This window comes from Diospyros lotus, chromosome 3 (genome assembly GCF_014633365.1).
Source record: "Diospyros lotus cultivar Yz01 chromosome 3, ASM1463336v1, whole genome shotgun sequence".
Classification (NCBI taxonomy): domain Eukaryota; kingdom Viridiplantae; phylum Streptophyta; class Magnoliopsida; order Ericales; family Ebenaceae; genus Diospyros; species Diospyros lotus.
Window position 1 is genome coordinate 7,630,344 of NC_068340.1, and position 12,972 is coordinate 7,643,315.

A 12,972-nucleotide genomic window follows, 5' to 3' on the forward strand; every position below is an offset into this window, starting at 1 on the left:
CAACTTTAATATCTGATTGTGAGAGCAAAAACTTTTGTCTGAAATAGTGTTGTTCCAACATTGCAGTGACTAATGTGACTGAAGAACAAGTAGACACACCAAGGATGCATCTCTCCAATGATCGAATCCGCTCTGAGGTTTGTTATCTATTTTCCCTAAACATAGAATTGTTAATAAGATATTTATAATTTCAATTGCATTTATAAATAAATGAAGATCAGAATAAGATTGCTGGAAGTGGGGATTTATTTTTGGATGTAATTCTCCATTTCCTGTCAAACTGGATAAAAATATGTTGAGGTAAACTGACAATGGAAAAAATAGCAAGGATTTTGCTTAGGGAATGATCACCTTGCAAATATCTGACCGCTCTGTGTAGATGCATTCTTATCATCTTTTGGCTTGGACTCTGAAACTCAAGGAGCTAACAGTTGTACCCTTGTGTTAGTTTGCATGAGCCTAAGGGGGCAATCATCTAAAAGGTTTTTATTAGCATTAGACAGTGTCATGGATGCTTTTCAACTTAAAGAGTTGCAATATGTCAATAATGATTGAAATTTGCTGCCCCTTTTTTGCATGGTTATGGGCTGTGCCAGGCTTGCCTGACATGGGCCCATGATTAGGCACACAAATGTGTGCTTGTCTGGCCCATATTTTTAAAACTCCTGTCCCCTGGCAAACTTTTGGCCCCTAGCAGGGCCATGCCGAGTAAAGGGCTGGCACATTTTTTTTATATAGTTCACAAATTATAACAATTTATAAGTATTATAAAACTGTCATCGTTCACCACTCTTCTACTTCTTCGGCAAAAATACCTCCAATCACCTTATTGCCTTTGGCATGTTCGTCCTCCTGCACTCTTCTTTTTTCTTCTTTTTCTATACTCTTCCCCTCCTTATTGGGTGAACTCATCTATTTCTTAAGTTTTTTCAAACTCAGATAAACTAGATCTGGTGTTTGTTGACCACATGCAAACACAAATCTGGGGTTGCCATGGTCCGTGGACCTAGAGCCCAGGTCTCTAGGTTCCTTTGGGTTTTTCGATTTGATGAATCCATCTGGAATCTGGCAAACCAGTGGTTCACCATTATTATAAAAGAAGAGGATGAAAAGGAGAGGGTTATTTTAATTTTGTTTGCTTAACCTAAAATTTGAATTTTGCCTTTATATGCTCTTCTAACCCAACTTGCAATGCTTATGTACTAACAATATTCATAGTTACCTTTCCTAGAACAATTTTAACTGCAATAATCCTATCTCCTATTCTCTTTACATCAACTACCTCATCCTTTAAAGTCTTATCTTATCCATAATAATCCTCTCCATTCTTTGCCCAATGCTTCCCTGTTTACCAAAGTTTATATCCAGATTCTGTTAATATTCTAGCCTTATCTCCAATTGATCTCATCTCTTGGAGGCACATAGTATTAATTTTTCTCCTAATCATCGTATCTAACACTTCCATAGATCTACCTGTTTAAGTCTCAATATTCCATAACCCAATCCTTAACTATGATTTTGAGTTAGCATCTTTACTTGCATTTGTTTGTGAAAATGCGATAACCCTTGCAAGTTTAACAGTACACCTGGGTGCTGATGCAGTGGCTCTAGCTCATCTGTCATTACACATGAGCAGTGTAGCATGTCGCTACAAAGGGTTACGCCCCAATGGTTTTTCATTTGTCTAGAATGTTTGTTTGTTTTATTTGATCCGACGGGTTTTATGTTAGTTGTTGGCTATCTAACACAGCCCTCTTTTGTCTGGGCTTATGACCGTTAGTAGATAAACATCCATAGGCAGAGTGTCTAAAAATTGCATAATAATTTAACAAAAATGCTTATGATATTTAGTTATAGAATTATTAAGCTTATGTTTATTGTAAGATAGCATCATATTTACATCTTTATAAATCTAGCATCAAACATGTTAAAAATTCTACTTGTAACAAGCATCCCATTAATTTCTTTTACATTTTTTATATATGAAGTACATCAAATTTTAAACTCATCTTCTTTGGCCTAAATATTATATATATAAAATATAATTTTAAATTTTTTTCATTGTGATGAAAGGATAACCAAAGAATATTGAACCTGTTCATTTATAATATGGAATTATTATTTCATATGAATTAATTTTTCATGTGAAAGGGATGTAAATGTCCTTTTGACCCTTTGATAGCACCATTATTGCTATCGGCATTATAAAAGCAATAGAAATAATATGACATGAATTTTGTTTCCGTGTATTGTTTGAAAATAGAATCAGGAATAAGAGACATAGAATGTAGCTAGTCTAACATTGTGTAACTCAAAAATGCTTCCTAGAAAAACTATAAATCATCCATAAAATGACTTTTAACACAGTAGAACTAATTTCTTGTTTAGAACATCACATGCCAAAACTAATGTCACGACCCTATAGTTTCCTAGGGTTATAATGGGATTTTGGAGGAATTTGAAGAAGAAGAACAACAACAAAATGGGGAAGAAAACATAACAAAAAGAGGGAGAAGTTGAGAAGAAAGGGAAGGGATTAGACGGATAGAGAGGAAGAGATAAGGGTGGGGATAAAACAGAATGATTCATTCAATTAATCAGTAGCCCCTATTCTCCATTCAATAGCTTATTTATAGGTTGTGCAGTTATTACCCAACTAACAAACTAACAACTCAAGTACCACTATACACTAAAGGAAAATACAAACAAGAAACAATTACAACTATTGTCCTTGGGGTCATGAAATTTCCCCTTCCAATGAGAAAATTCTTATCCCCAAGAATTTACAGTGACGGCTACAATTCAACCAATCCCTCCTTTCAATATTTGCTGCCTCCTTCTCTCATTCTTTCTCTTTTTCTTTTTCCCTTTGAGTAGTAGAAGGGTAGTAGCTTTCACATCCTTTGAATGTTCCACCTCTGCATCAGCCCTTCCTTCAAACACAACAACCTATATAGAATGTAGCTGTGACTCCTCTCCGGTGATCACCTTGCACTCACTGGTTTCTTCATGGAAAACAGTCTCTCCTTCTTCTTCCTCTTTTTCATTCAGTCCTTCCATGTTCAGTAGCAGTCTTTTGCATTGGTGGCCTGGACGGAAGTTATCTCTGCATTTATAGCACGATCCTATCTACCTCCTTTGCTCTGGCATGGAATTTTTGACTGTATAATGGTTAGAGTTAATCTCGGGATTTCCTTTCAACTATTGACTGGTGGGAGGATTATTACTCGGCGGCATTCCGTGCTTTTTGAAGATTGCTTCTAGAGTAAGCTCCTATAACCTTGCCTTCTCAATCGCCTGTTTCACTGTGTTGTGTGATGAATCACATTTCCTACACCAATCTCACACTCTTAACACTCCAAGAATAGAAAAACATAGACAAGAAACAATAAGAACAAAATGTACAAGAGGCCAAAAACATATCCTGGTTTAGACCATGAATAAATCAATGGTCCTACATCCAGACTAAGGAAGACAACACAATTCTCTATCTCTAAGAAAATACAATCGATACAATTGCATAACCCTCTTTCTCATAGGCTATCCTATCCGAGATTACAAAGTCTAAAACAACACTAGGCTTTTCTCTCACTTGTACACGATAAGAAGAAGACGCTTTAAAACATAGGCCAACCCTCTATTTATAGAAGATAGAGGCGGCATTTACAAGGAAATAATTGAAACAAAGAAAACCTGTGCTTGGTTGGTTACCGTTACAATTTTAAACCATAAAACAAAACATACAGAATTCTGATTTCTTCTATGCCGTTAATTTTGATTTGATGACTTAACTAAGTGCAATCTTCAACACACTGTTATAGGCATCATCATCTTGATCATAGGTCGTAATTCATCCTTTAATCTACTAATAAAACTCGACACAAAATATGGCTTGGTTAAACTCGGCTGAGACATCTTCAATGACGCCCTCAATTCTTCAAACTTTACTTGGTAGTCAATCGCCGAACCCTTTTGCTTCAATTTATTAAATTCTTCAACCACATCTAACGTATTTCTTTTTCCAAACCGATTGCACAGTTCTCTTGCAAATTCTAACCAATTCAATGTTTTTCCCCTATCTTGCACCAATCCTTGATACCAAGAATCTGTCGTATCATTGAGATATGCTGCTGCTAATCTAACCTTCTTTTCCTCTTGAATTCGGTAGAATTAAAAAAACCTTTCACAACAACGGACCCACCACCATGGTTTCACTTCCTCAAACATTGAAATTTCCAGTTGGGGCATAGGTGTATGTACAGTAGTTTTGAAAGGAGTTCCTTTTACTTGATTGCCTCGCTCCAAAGTAGGTTGATCCTCCACTTCTAGCCCTTCATCAAGTCTAGCGAGAATGTCGTCACGGATCAGTATTTGGTCCCCACCTGTTCTTGGAGGGAAAACTGGCGGAAGACGAAATTGGGGCAGTGTTGCTAGCATGATGAACGTGCTGTTGATCTTCTGCACGTACTGTTCACCGCATCTCTATTCTTCTCCAATTCCCTTACATTGTCCTTGATTGCCGCAATATCCTCCTAGCTTTGGATCATAGCTTATTGGGTCTGGGACATGCCAAATTCTAATGCCTCCATCCTTGATTCCAATTGCTTCATTTGGGTTCCTTTAGCCATCTTGCAATCTCGTCACAGCCCTATCTTCTTAGTCGATTTTGACAATCTTGATTGCTGCTCTTGCTCTCACAATCTTGTCATAGCCTTGTCGCACAGTCTCCTTAGCCGATTATGAAAATCTTGATCGCTGCTCCTGCTCGCGTTTGTCAATCCACTTTGCACCTTCCTTCTCGTCGGAATCCTAGTTGCAATCGTTGGGGTTCCCGCTTACCTAGACCTATTTCGTCGCCTTCAAGTCCACAAAGAATTGATCGGAGGAACTCGCTTGATCTACTTCACCTTCAAACGACAAACAAGAATTGCTTTAACTTCTGCCGGAAGCCACCTTTGATCACCATTGAGACTAATTGGCCAGTCTCGATTCTCCTTTGTTCGTTTGGCTCTATTGCAATTTAATAGTTGTCGCAAGAGTCACAACCCAAAATTCATCGGATTCTCCTTTGCTGAATTGGCGACGGGATTTAAAATCCCCAAATCAATCGGCTCAATTACTGCTTTCCTTACATCTCAATCACTTCTGACATTGCTGGCTGTGTGTCAGATCAAACCCTAATTTCACTGCTTTAAGATTTTCACCCCAAATTGCTAGAATTACAACCAAGGATTGACTGACTCTGATATCAATTGTTACGACCCTAGGGTTTCCTAGGGTTTAGAATTGGATTTTGGAAAAATTTGAATAAAAAGATGTTATAACTAGGACTACAACGGAATAGAATCTTGGAAGAGATTTGCCTCTTACACACACACAACCCTCTTGATTTGGACACAAACACCACACGCGAAGAGAATCAACAGAAAATATATAATCTACATAAATAGTAAATGAAATCACAGAATCAAGAAATGCAAACCAATCAATCAAATGAACACAATGTGTATCCTGGTTCGGTTTCCTTGGAGGAAACCTATATCCAGTCTTCCAGAGCCACCAAGAACAGTCTTTATTGACTGAAACTTGATTAGTATAGCAGTCTTCCTTTTCTCTCTTTTATCCCGAGTACATCCCAATTGTTTTCTCAAGATTACAAAGCTCTAGCTTTTCTCTCATAAACAATCAGCACTCGCACACATAAAATGAGAAATCTGCCTCTCTTGCTACCCCTTGCCCTCTATTTATAATAGTTGGCGGATATTCCAATGAAGATTATTAAATATTTACAGTTTAACCCCCCTCCCTCAACTATCACTAGTTACATATTGGGAAATAGACTTCTATTTAATGCTTCATTGAACTTCAAAATATACTGCTTTCACTGATCTTCTTATCTTATACTCTGGACAACTTTTAATAGAAGAACAAAATGGGGAAGAAAACAGAACAGAAAGAGGGAGAAGTTGAGAAGAAAGAGGAAGGGTTTAGCTAGACAAAGAGGAAGAGATAAGAGATAAGAGTGCAGGAGAAAATGGAATGATTCATTCAATTAATCGATAGCTCCTATTCTTCATTCAACAGCCTATTGTAGGCTGTGCAGTTATTACCCAACTAACAAACTAACAACTCAGAAAGAGGGAGAAGTTGAGAAGAAAGGGGAAGGGTTTAGCTAGACAAAGAGGAAGAGATAAGAGATAAGAGTGCAGGAGAAAATGGAATGATTCATTCAATTAATCGATAGCCCCTATTCTTCATTCAGCAGCCTATTTGTAGGCTGTGCAGTTATTACCCAACTAACAAACTAACAACTCAAGTACCACTACACACCAAGGGAAAATACAAACAAGAAACAATTACAACTAATGCCCTTGGGGTCATGACAACTAAGGGCAGCAATAAAAGAAGTCTGTTTGAAAGTAGAAACTAATACTTGTTTATACTCTTTATAAATCTTAAAAGCATCACCTTGAGTATTTTGTGAGCCTTTTTAAAATTTGGAATTGAAACTATTTATGCATATTTTTAAAATAGATTATCTTTAAAAATAAGATGGAGTGTCTAGCCAAATTTTAATTATTTATACATTTGCCAAAAAATCTTGGACTGTACTCCTTTGCTCATGCATCTCTTTGCCATCGAATTGGTTTCCGTAGAAGTGCTGTGTAAGTTCTTCTTTTCCAGTGCTAGAGTGAGAAAGAGAAACCACCTCTTTTTTTTTTGGTGCCAATAGCCTTGATATGGTTAATTTCCAGACCTTTTTGGGATTTTGAAGCGTCTCTGGAGTAATTTATGATGTGTGGGTATGTCTTTTATTGTTTGATCTTTGTATAAGGCCGGCAGTAAATTGGTGCCTTTGTAGTACATTAGTTATTGTTGATAATAATATTGTAAACCTTTCTTCTACTGAGAGTAGGAGTAACTGACAAATATGGCATAAGTCCATTCAAAGGAGTTTGCTTGATTTTTAATCGCTGTTTGAATACATACCACTACTACATACGTGTGTCCACATATATAAAGAGAGAGAGAGAGTTCCATGAATTACAATGTTTAGAAATGTCTCCTGGGAGGAAATTAGCCCATTCCAAACTAACTTTTGAAGTTTCTTTTCCTTCTAATTGCATGACACATAATGCAGTACTTATTCACCATTCACCTTTAAGTTGTTTGTATTGTTTATTGGGTTTCCAACTACTTTATCTCTTTGCTTCAAAGTTGCTTTGAAATATCATTTTGTTATGTAAAATTGCAATATTCAAATAAACCATGGAGAGAGAGAGAGAGAGAGAGAGAGAGGGGGGGGGGGGGGGGGGGGGGGGGGGAGCTTCAGTTATTTAATTGATTGTGGCTCATATCATCTAGTGGTGGTGCTGCATTCTTTATTTTCTTTACTGCAAATTTGTTGATATAAAGGCCAGTAGTTGCCATTGCGAATTGGTAATACCTGTTACTAACCTTCAAGTTGTAATCCAAAGATTGTAGCTGCATCCACTGGAAGCTCTGGAAGTACTCGATCCTGGAGCCCTGGGTATGACACCAATGACCTTGGTGGGGGGAGAAGCTATTCCAAGGAGGACCCTAAAAGTGAAGGTCGGGGGTTGAGGAGCAGACGTAGTGATTATGAAGATAAGAATCGAGGAGCTTCACGTAGTCGATATGAAAGAGAGTACAGAGGGGATTATGTAAGAAAACGAAGTAGATATGAAGGTTCAAGGGATACACCTGGTATGTTTGGATACCATCATTTAAGATGTTTTTGCCTTTGCATTACCTATTGATAATCATTTTCACACATTTGAGATTCCAAATGGTCTGGTGAACTGTGGCCAAAAGACTAGTAAAGAAAGAAACATGATAATTTGGCCATATGCTCAGAACCTTCTCTCTGCTGCCCCTTTATACAAGTAATGTTGGAAGAATACTACTAAATCTTTTTGGATAGATCCCCTGGAATTTTTTGTTTTATTTTGTTTTTTTAGCATATTTGGAATTAAATAGTTTTTAGTTTGCCTAGAAAACATAAATTTGTTTAAATATTTGAAGAATGGACAGTGTTTCCATGTTCGTGCATTTTTATCTTACTATTGCATTCTTACAATGGATTCTTGTTTGCTACGTAGGAACTGAAGCAACTTCTAAATTACTTCAGCATTTGGCTTCCATTTCCTTATTAACTAAAAGTGCTGTAAACTAAAGCCCTCACAAGAATCAAGAGTCATTTTTGACCTTTTACAATTTCTGGATGCTTAATCCTTGTTAATTTGGTTAATTCATTTTTTTTTAATTGAGTTACTGATTTTGGTACAAAGTGTAATTAGAAGAATATTTTATGACCGTCCTATTAATATTAGCATTTGTGAGTCTTGCAGGAAGAACTGACTGGGATGATGGAAGATGGGAATGGGATGACACACCACGCCGGGATAATTATTCTAATTCCAGCAGGCGCCATCAACCTTCTCCATCACCAATGTTTCTTGGAGCCTCTCCTGACGCACGGTTGGTTTCCCCATGGTTGGGTGGACAGACACCCAGATCAGGTCTGTTAGTGGGCGACTTTACAATAGGCTATATGATGCTACTTCTTTTACTGATTCTTGGACATAATATTAGTGAACATTGAATTTGTACAGGCCATGCTGCTTCTCCTTGGGACACTGTATCTCCATCCCCAGTTCCAATTCGGGCATCTGGCTCTTCTGTTAGATCTTCTACTTCTCGGCACAGTGGGAGGTCCCGCCAACATACTTTCTCGTCTGAGAATTCACATCCATCTGAGGTATTAAATACATCAGCGTGCCAAAATTGAATTTTCTTTGGAGAGGCTCCTGTAAAAAAGAGTTTGATTATCACATGGATATGCTTGCAACTTTTAATTTTCTTGATCTGTCAGTGAGGAACCATTATGGTAAACTTTTTTTTTTTCTTTATGTGTTTTACTTATCGTTTTTGCTATTTCCAGGGTGGACAAGATGAAAAGAGCTTTATCTCTGAAGACAACAATTTAGAAATTACTGAGAGCATGCGGTTGGAAATGGAATACAATTCAGACCGTGCATGGTAATTGATTTTAGCATTCTTTATTATAACTGTGAGCCTCTCGTTGTCCATTTTATGTTATGAATTCTTTTGGTGTTTTACTTCCAGACAAGAGACGAGTGCACCAGTGTTTTCAGAAGTGCTAAGTGCAGAAGGCTTACGAGCTTAAGTGCAAAGCTAAGTGAAGTGCACATAAATGAAATAAAGAGTATAATATTTTATAAGCATAAAAAATATAAACTATTAAAAAAGAAATCATTAAAACAAAACTAAATGAAATGAGGGCTGCAAATCTAACAAATGATGAGATACCATTTTGCATTTATCTTTTATACTCGTTTACAAGTTCATACAATCATAAAAAACCATAAGGGAAAAAAATGATCTCTAATTTACACCTATGCCCAATCAATCAACGCCTAATTTACAGCAATCTCCAAACAATCAATCAACAAATCCTTAACTTACAGCAATCAGGAATTAATCTGCAATCCCTAATTTATAACAATCAAGAACATATTAACAATCTTTAATTTATACCTAATTATATGGTTCCATCAATATTTTTTGCTCCGTAAATACAGTTGAGTTTTTTTTTTGTTTAAATGTATATATGATTTAACCAGATCTTAAACAACTTTTTTTGGGTAAGGTTTCCATTCAAGCAGCCATATCATTGCAAAAATTTAAACAAATCCAACCATTCATATTGTTTGATTAAAAAAAAGAGTATTTTTGAAGCACACTTTGTTGTGCTTCAAAGCTTAGGTAAAAGCACAACTTAAGCGCGCTTTAATCGTGCTTTGCTAAAGTCGCTGAGCTTCACACATGCAAAACCGTAAGCATGCTGCACTTTGTGCTTAAAGCACACTTTCCTAAACACTGGAGTACACACAGAAATCTGAAAACTTCATATGATTGCATTGCATATACAACTGTGAATTGCTTATGGTTCATTTTAGTGAATGATTCTTTTGAGATTTTACTTTCAGAGAAAGAAAGGGGTTCACCATCAACAATCTAATAAATTCATGGCATTTCCCTTGGTTATGGTCAGCAATTCTGTCCTTGTTAACAGATGGTTGTCAGAACTCTTCTAAATTTAGTAAATGCATTAGTAGTCCTTTATTTTGCAAAAACTGACATATTGCCGTAGCTCTCCTTAAATTGCATGTACTATGAAGCATGAACATGTCTATGACACCAATAAGAACATCTCTAGGAAATCACATTTTGGATACACTTCCAATGTGTTCTATAATAAGAAATAAATCCATCAAGACTCTTGAGTTAAGGGAGTGATTCTATCCTCCCTTAGATATGAGAAATTTCATCCCCATCTTGTCGGGGAAATCTTGTTAACTGTCTTTCATCCCCATATGTTAAATCATTAAAGCAGCTCATGTATCCTTATGATATTACTAAAAAAAAAATGCTTAATGAACAAGCAATATCTCCTTCCCCAGTCCCTATAATGCTCTTCCCTTTTCCCTTGAATCATTTCTTCCACAGGCTCCCGCCCTCAATTAAAGCCTCACAACAACCCACTCCTCCTTAGATAATTACCCCCCCCCCCCCCCCCCCCCCATGACTGAAACTTCCCCCTTTCCCTTGAAAAAAAAAAAAAAAACAAGAAGAAGAAGAAGAAAAAAAAACCAAATCCTGGCATCCTGCCACCTGTTGGCCTTCCACCCCACTTATGACCCCCCCCCCCCCGAATCTCAATGCCACTAGCTAGCTTGTATTATATTTACCACTAACAAGCTTATTCCAGTTGTCATTGGTTTCTAATGGCCACCTCATGACAACTAGATGCTGTCACTAAACCCAACATATAGCACCTCAGTCCCCCACCATTTCCCCTTATTTTTTGTCAAATGCACACAAAGGCTCCCCTTGCGACCACTTCCAATGGGTCCTCAATCTCAATCTCAAAAGATGACGGTAGTCGGATGCAATTACTGGGCCAACAATTAGGTAATTGTTGCTTTGGCCATCAATGGTTTGGGGTGGAGTTGTACACTATGGTGGTGAAATGCCTTGGGGAATTTGGGATAGGGTCTTGTCTATGGTCTTTGAGAGACTGTATGTTCATGAGGGTGACCTCTTTGGTAATGGCCTCATGAGTGGGGAGGGAGAAGCAAACTGATGTGGAACAGTGGAAAGATTGTAGAAATTTGAAGAGAAAGCGAGAGAGAGAGAGAGAGAGAGAGATAACAAGAAGCTTGAGGGAGAAAAACTCACCCTCGAGCTTTGTGGGTCCTTATGGTTTAATCATCCAACCCTAAGGAAAGAGGTTGGATGACCTTTTTTCTTTGCCTATATATACTGTGTCAGTGGATGTCATGCACTGTCTTGTTTGTATCTGTTGAAGATCACGATGGCTGTGTGTGCATGGTAATGTGGAGCTTTCATATCAATCAAAGATGCTGCCGAGATGAGCAGTATCTTCTGATTTGTGCAGCGATATCTTCTGATTTATCTTCAGATTCTCTCTACTCTAGATTAAGAAGTTTCCTAAGTTTAACTTAGGAAACTTACTTAATAGTGTAAATATGTATCTCTCTCATATGGTAGTTCTTGTAAATAGTAAGTTTGTATAGATTGTAGTTTCTATTTTGTGTTTCTCCTCTTCTCTATAAGAGGATAGCAACCGTGTACATTGAATTTAATTGAGTAAGAACATTATTCTTTTTCTCTACAGTATCCTGTTGGTCTTGAAACTCTAGTAGATCAGGGTTAAGCTATCGAAATTTGGGTTAGGTGATATAGGTAGAATCATACGTAAGATGATCTTTCTAACATACAAAGAACAGTTGATCTCTCAGTCCCGGATCTGCTTATCTAAAACAGCATCAATTATATTCTTTTCTACAGATTTACAAGTAAAGGTAACACAGTGTTAGTCTCGAGTTGAAAGGATCATTAGGTGGTGTGTTATGGCCTCTATATGCAACAAGGTCATTAACATTGCATATGGAGCTAATAACCAAATTCAAGTTGTATATTGTTATATGCATTTGGTCCAACTCTTTGTAAAATTTTAAAAGGACCTGCACTACTAGCCTGGAACTTAGAGAGAGTTCTTGGTGGAAACCACTCTAGCCCATGCGGATCATGACATAATCACAAATACTAAATTCAGCATGACACATGTGAATGTCGACTTGAAGTTTGTATAATGCATTACTTGCCTCAAGTTGTTATTGATCTCAACAAGCAAATCAAGAATGTGTCATGCAAATAACAGTGGGTCTTGACACTCAAATATGGGATGACATGGGAATGAGGTCTAAAGACTTCTTGGGTTTGTAACCATATTCTATCTCAATTGAACTCATGCCTTTGATTGTCTTGGATTAAGCATCTCAATAATTTTCCTAGACAAGGATTGTCAACATTCGTTTGTTCGTCTGTTTATGAATGATATGAGATGGAAAATTTTAGCTTAGTGTCTACAAGATGCCATGTGTTTTTTTTTTCCCCAAAAATAACAAGTGAATCAGACATCCTAGTCAGAACTATTGTCTTCGTAGGGCCATATAGGTTAACAATTTCATCATTAAAGTATATCTTCACAACCTTGGAGGCATTGGAAATTTTGTTGCTTGGGATAAAATAAACCATCTTGGAAAAATGATGCAAAACCATCAAAATTGAGTCATGCCTTTTATAGGGTCATGACTTTAGCATAGAATTCCTTGTTGTGGGATATAAAGCATGGACACTTCCTAGGGGTTGTTATTCTAATGTTGCCGGCATGTCAAAGTGTTCTGACGCTTATTGAACATGCCCACATGGTGTGTCCAACACTTTTTAAAATTTTATAAAATGGTATGAGAGGGGACATGCTTGTCCCCTATGCGAACACTTGTGGGACACACACTTCAAAGACTAAGTAACAGTTTTCTTTTTTAATTTTTAGTTTTA

The 12,972-nt window shown here is 37.1% G+C and overlaps 1 protein-coding gene across 5 annotated transcripts in view; it reads left to right on the plus strand.

Annotated features, from left to right (window-relative positions):
- LOC127798164 (pre-mRNA-splicing factor ATP-dependent RNA helicase DEAH7) overlaps positions 1–12,972 on the plus strand; it is a 43,332-nt gene that overhangs the window by 13,629 nt on the left and 16,731 nt on the right. For all 5 annotated transcript variants that reach the window (XM_052331523.1, XM_052331522.1, XM_052331525.1 and 2 more), the window contains 5 exons: positions 67–137; positions 7,479–7,728; positions 8,373–8,543; positions 8,637–8,782; positions 8,966–9,063. In XM_052331523.1, the coding sequence (XP_052187483.1) occupies positions 67–137; positions 7,479–7,728; positions 8,373–8,543; positions 8,637–8,782; positions 8,966–9,063 (736 nt within the window). The remainder of the gene's footprint in view (positions 1–66; positions 138–7,478; positions 7,729–8,372; positions 8,544–8,636; positions 8,783–8,965; positions 9,064–12,972) is intronic.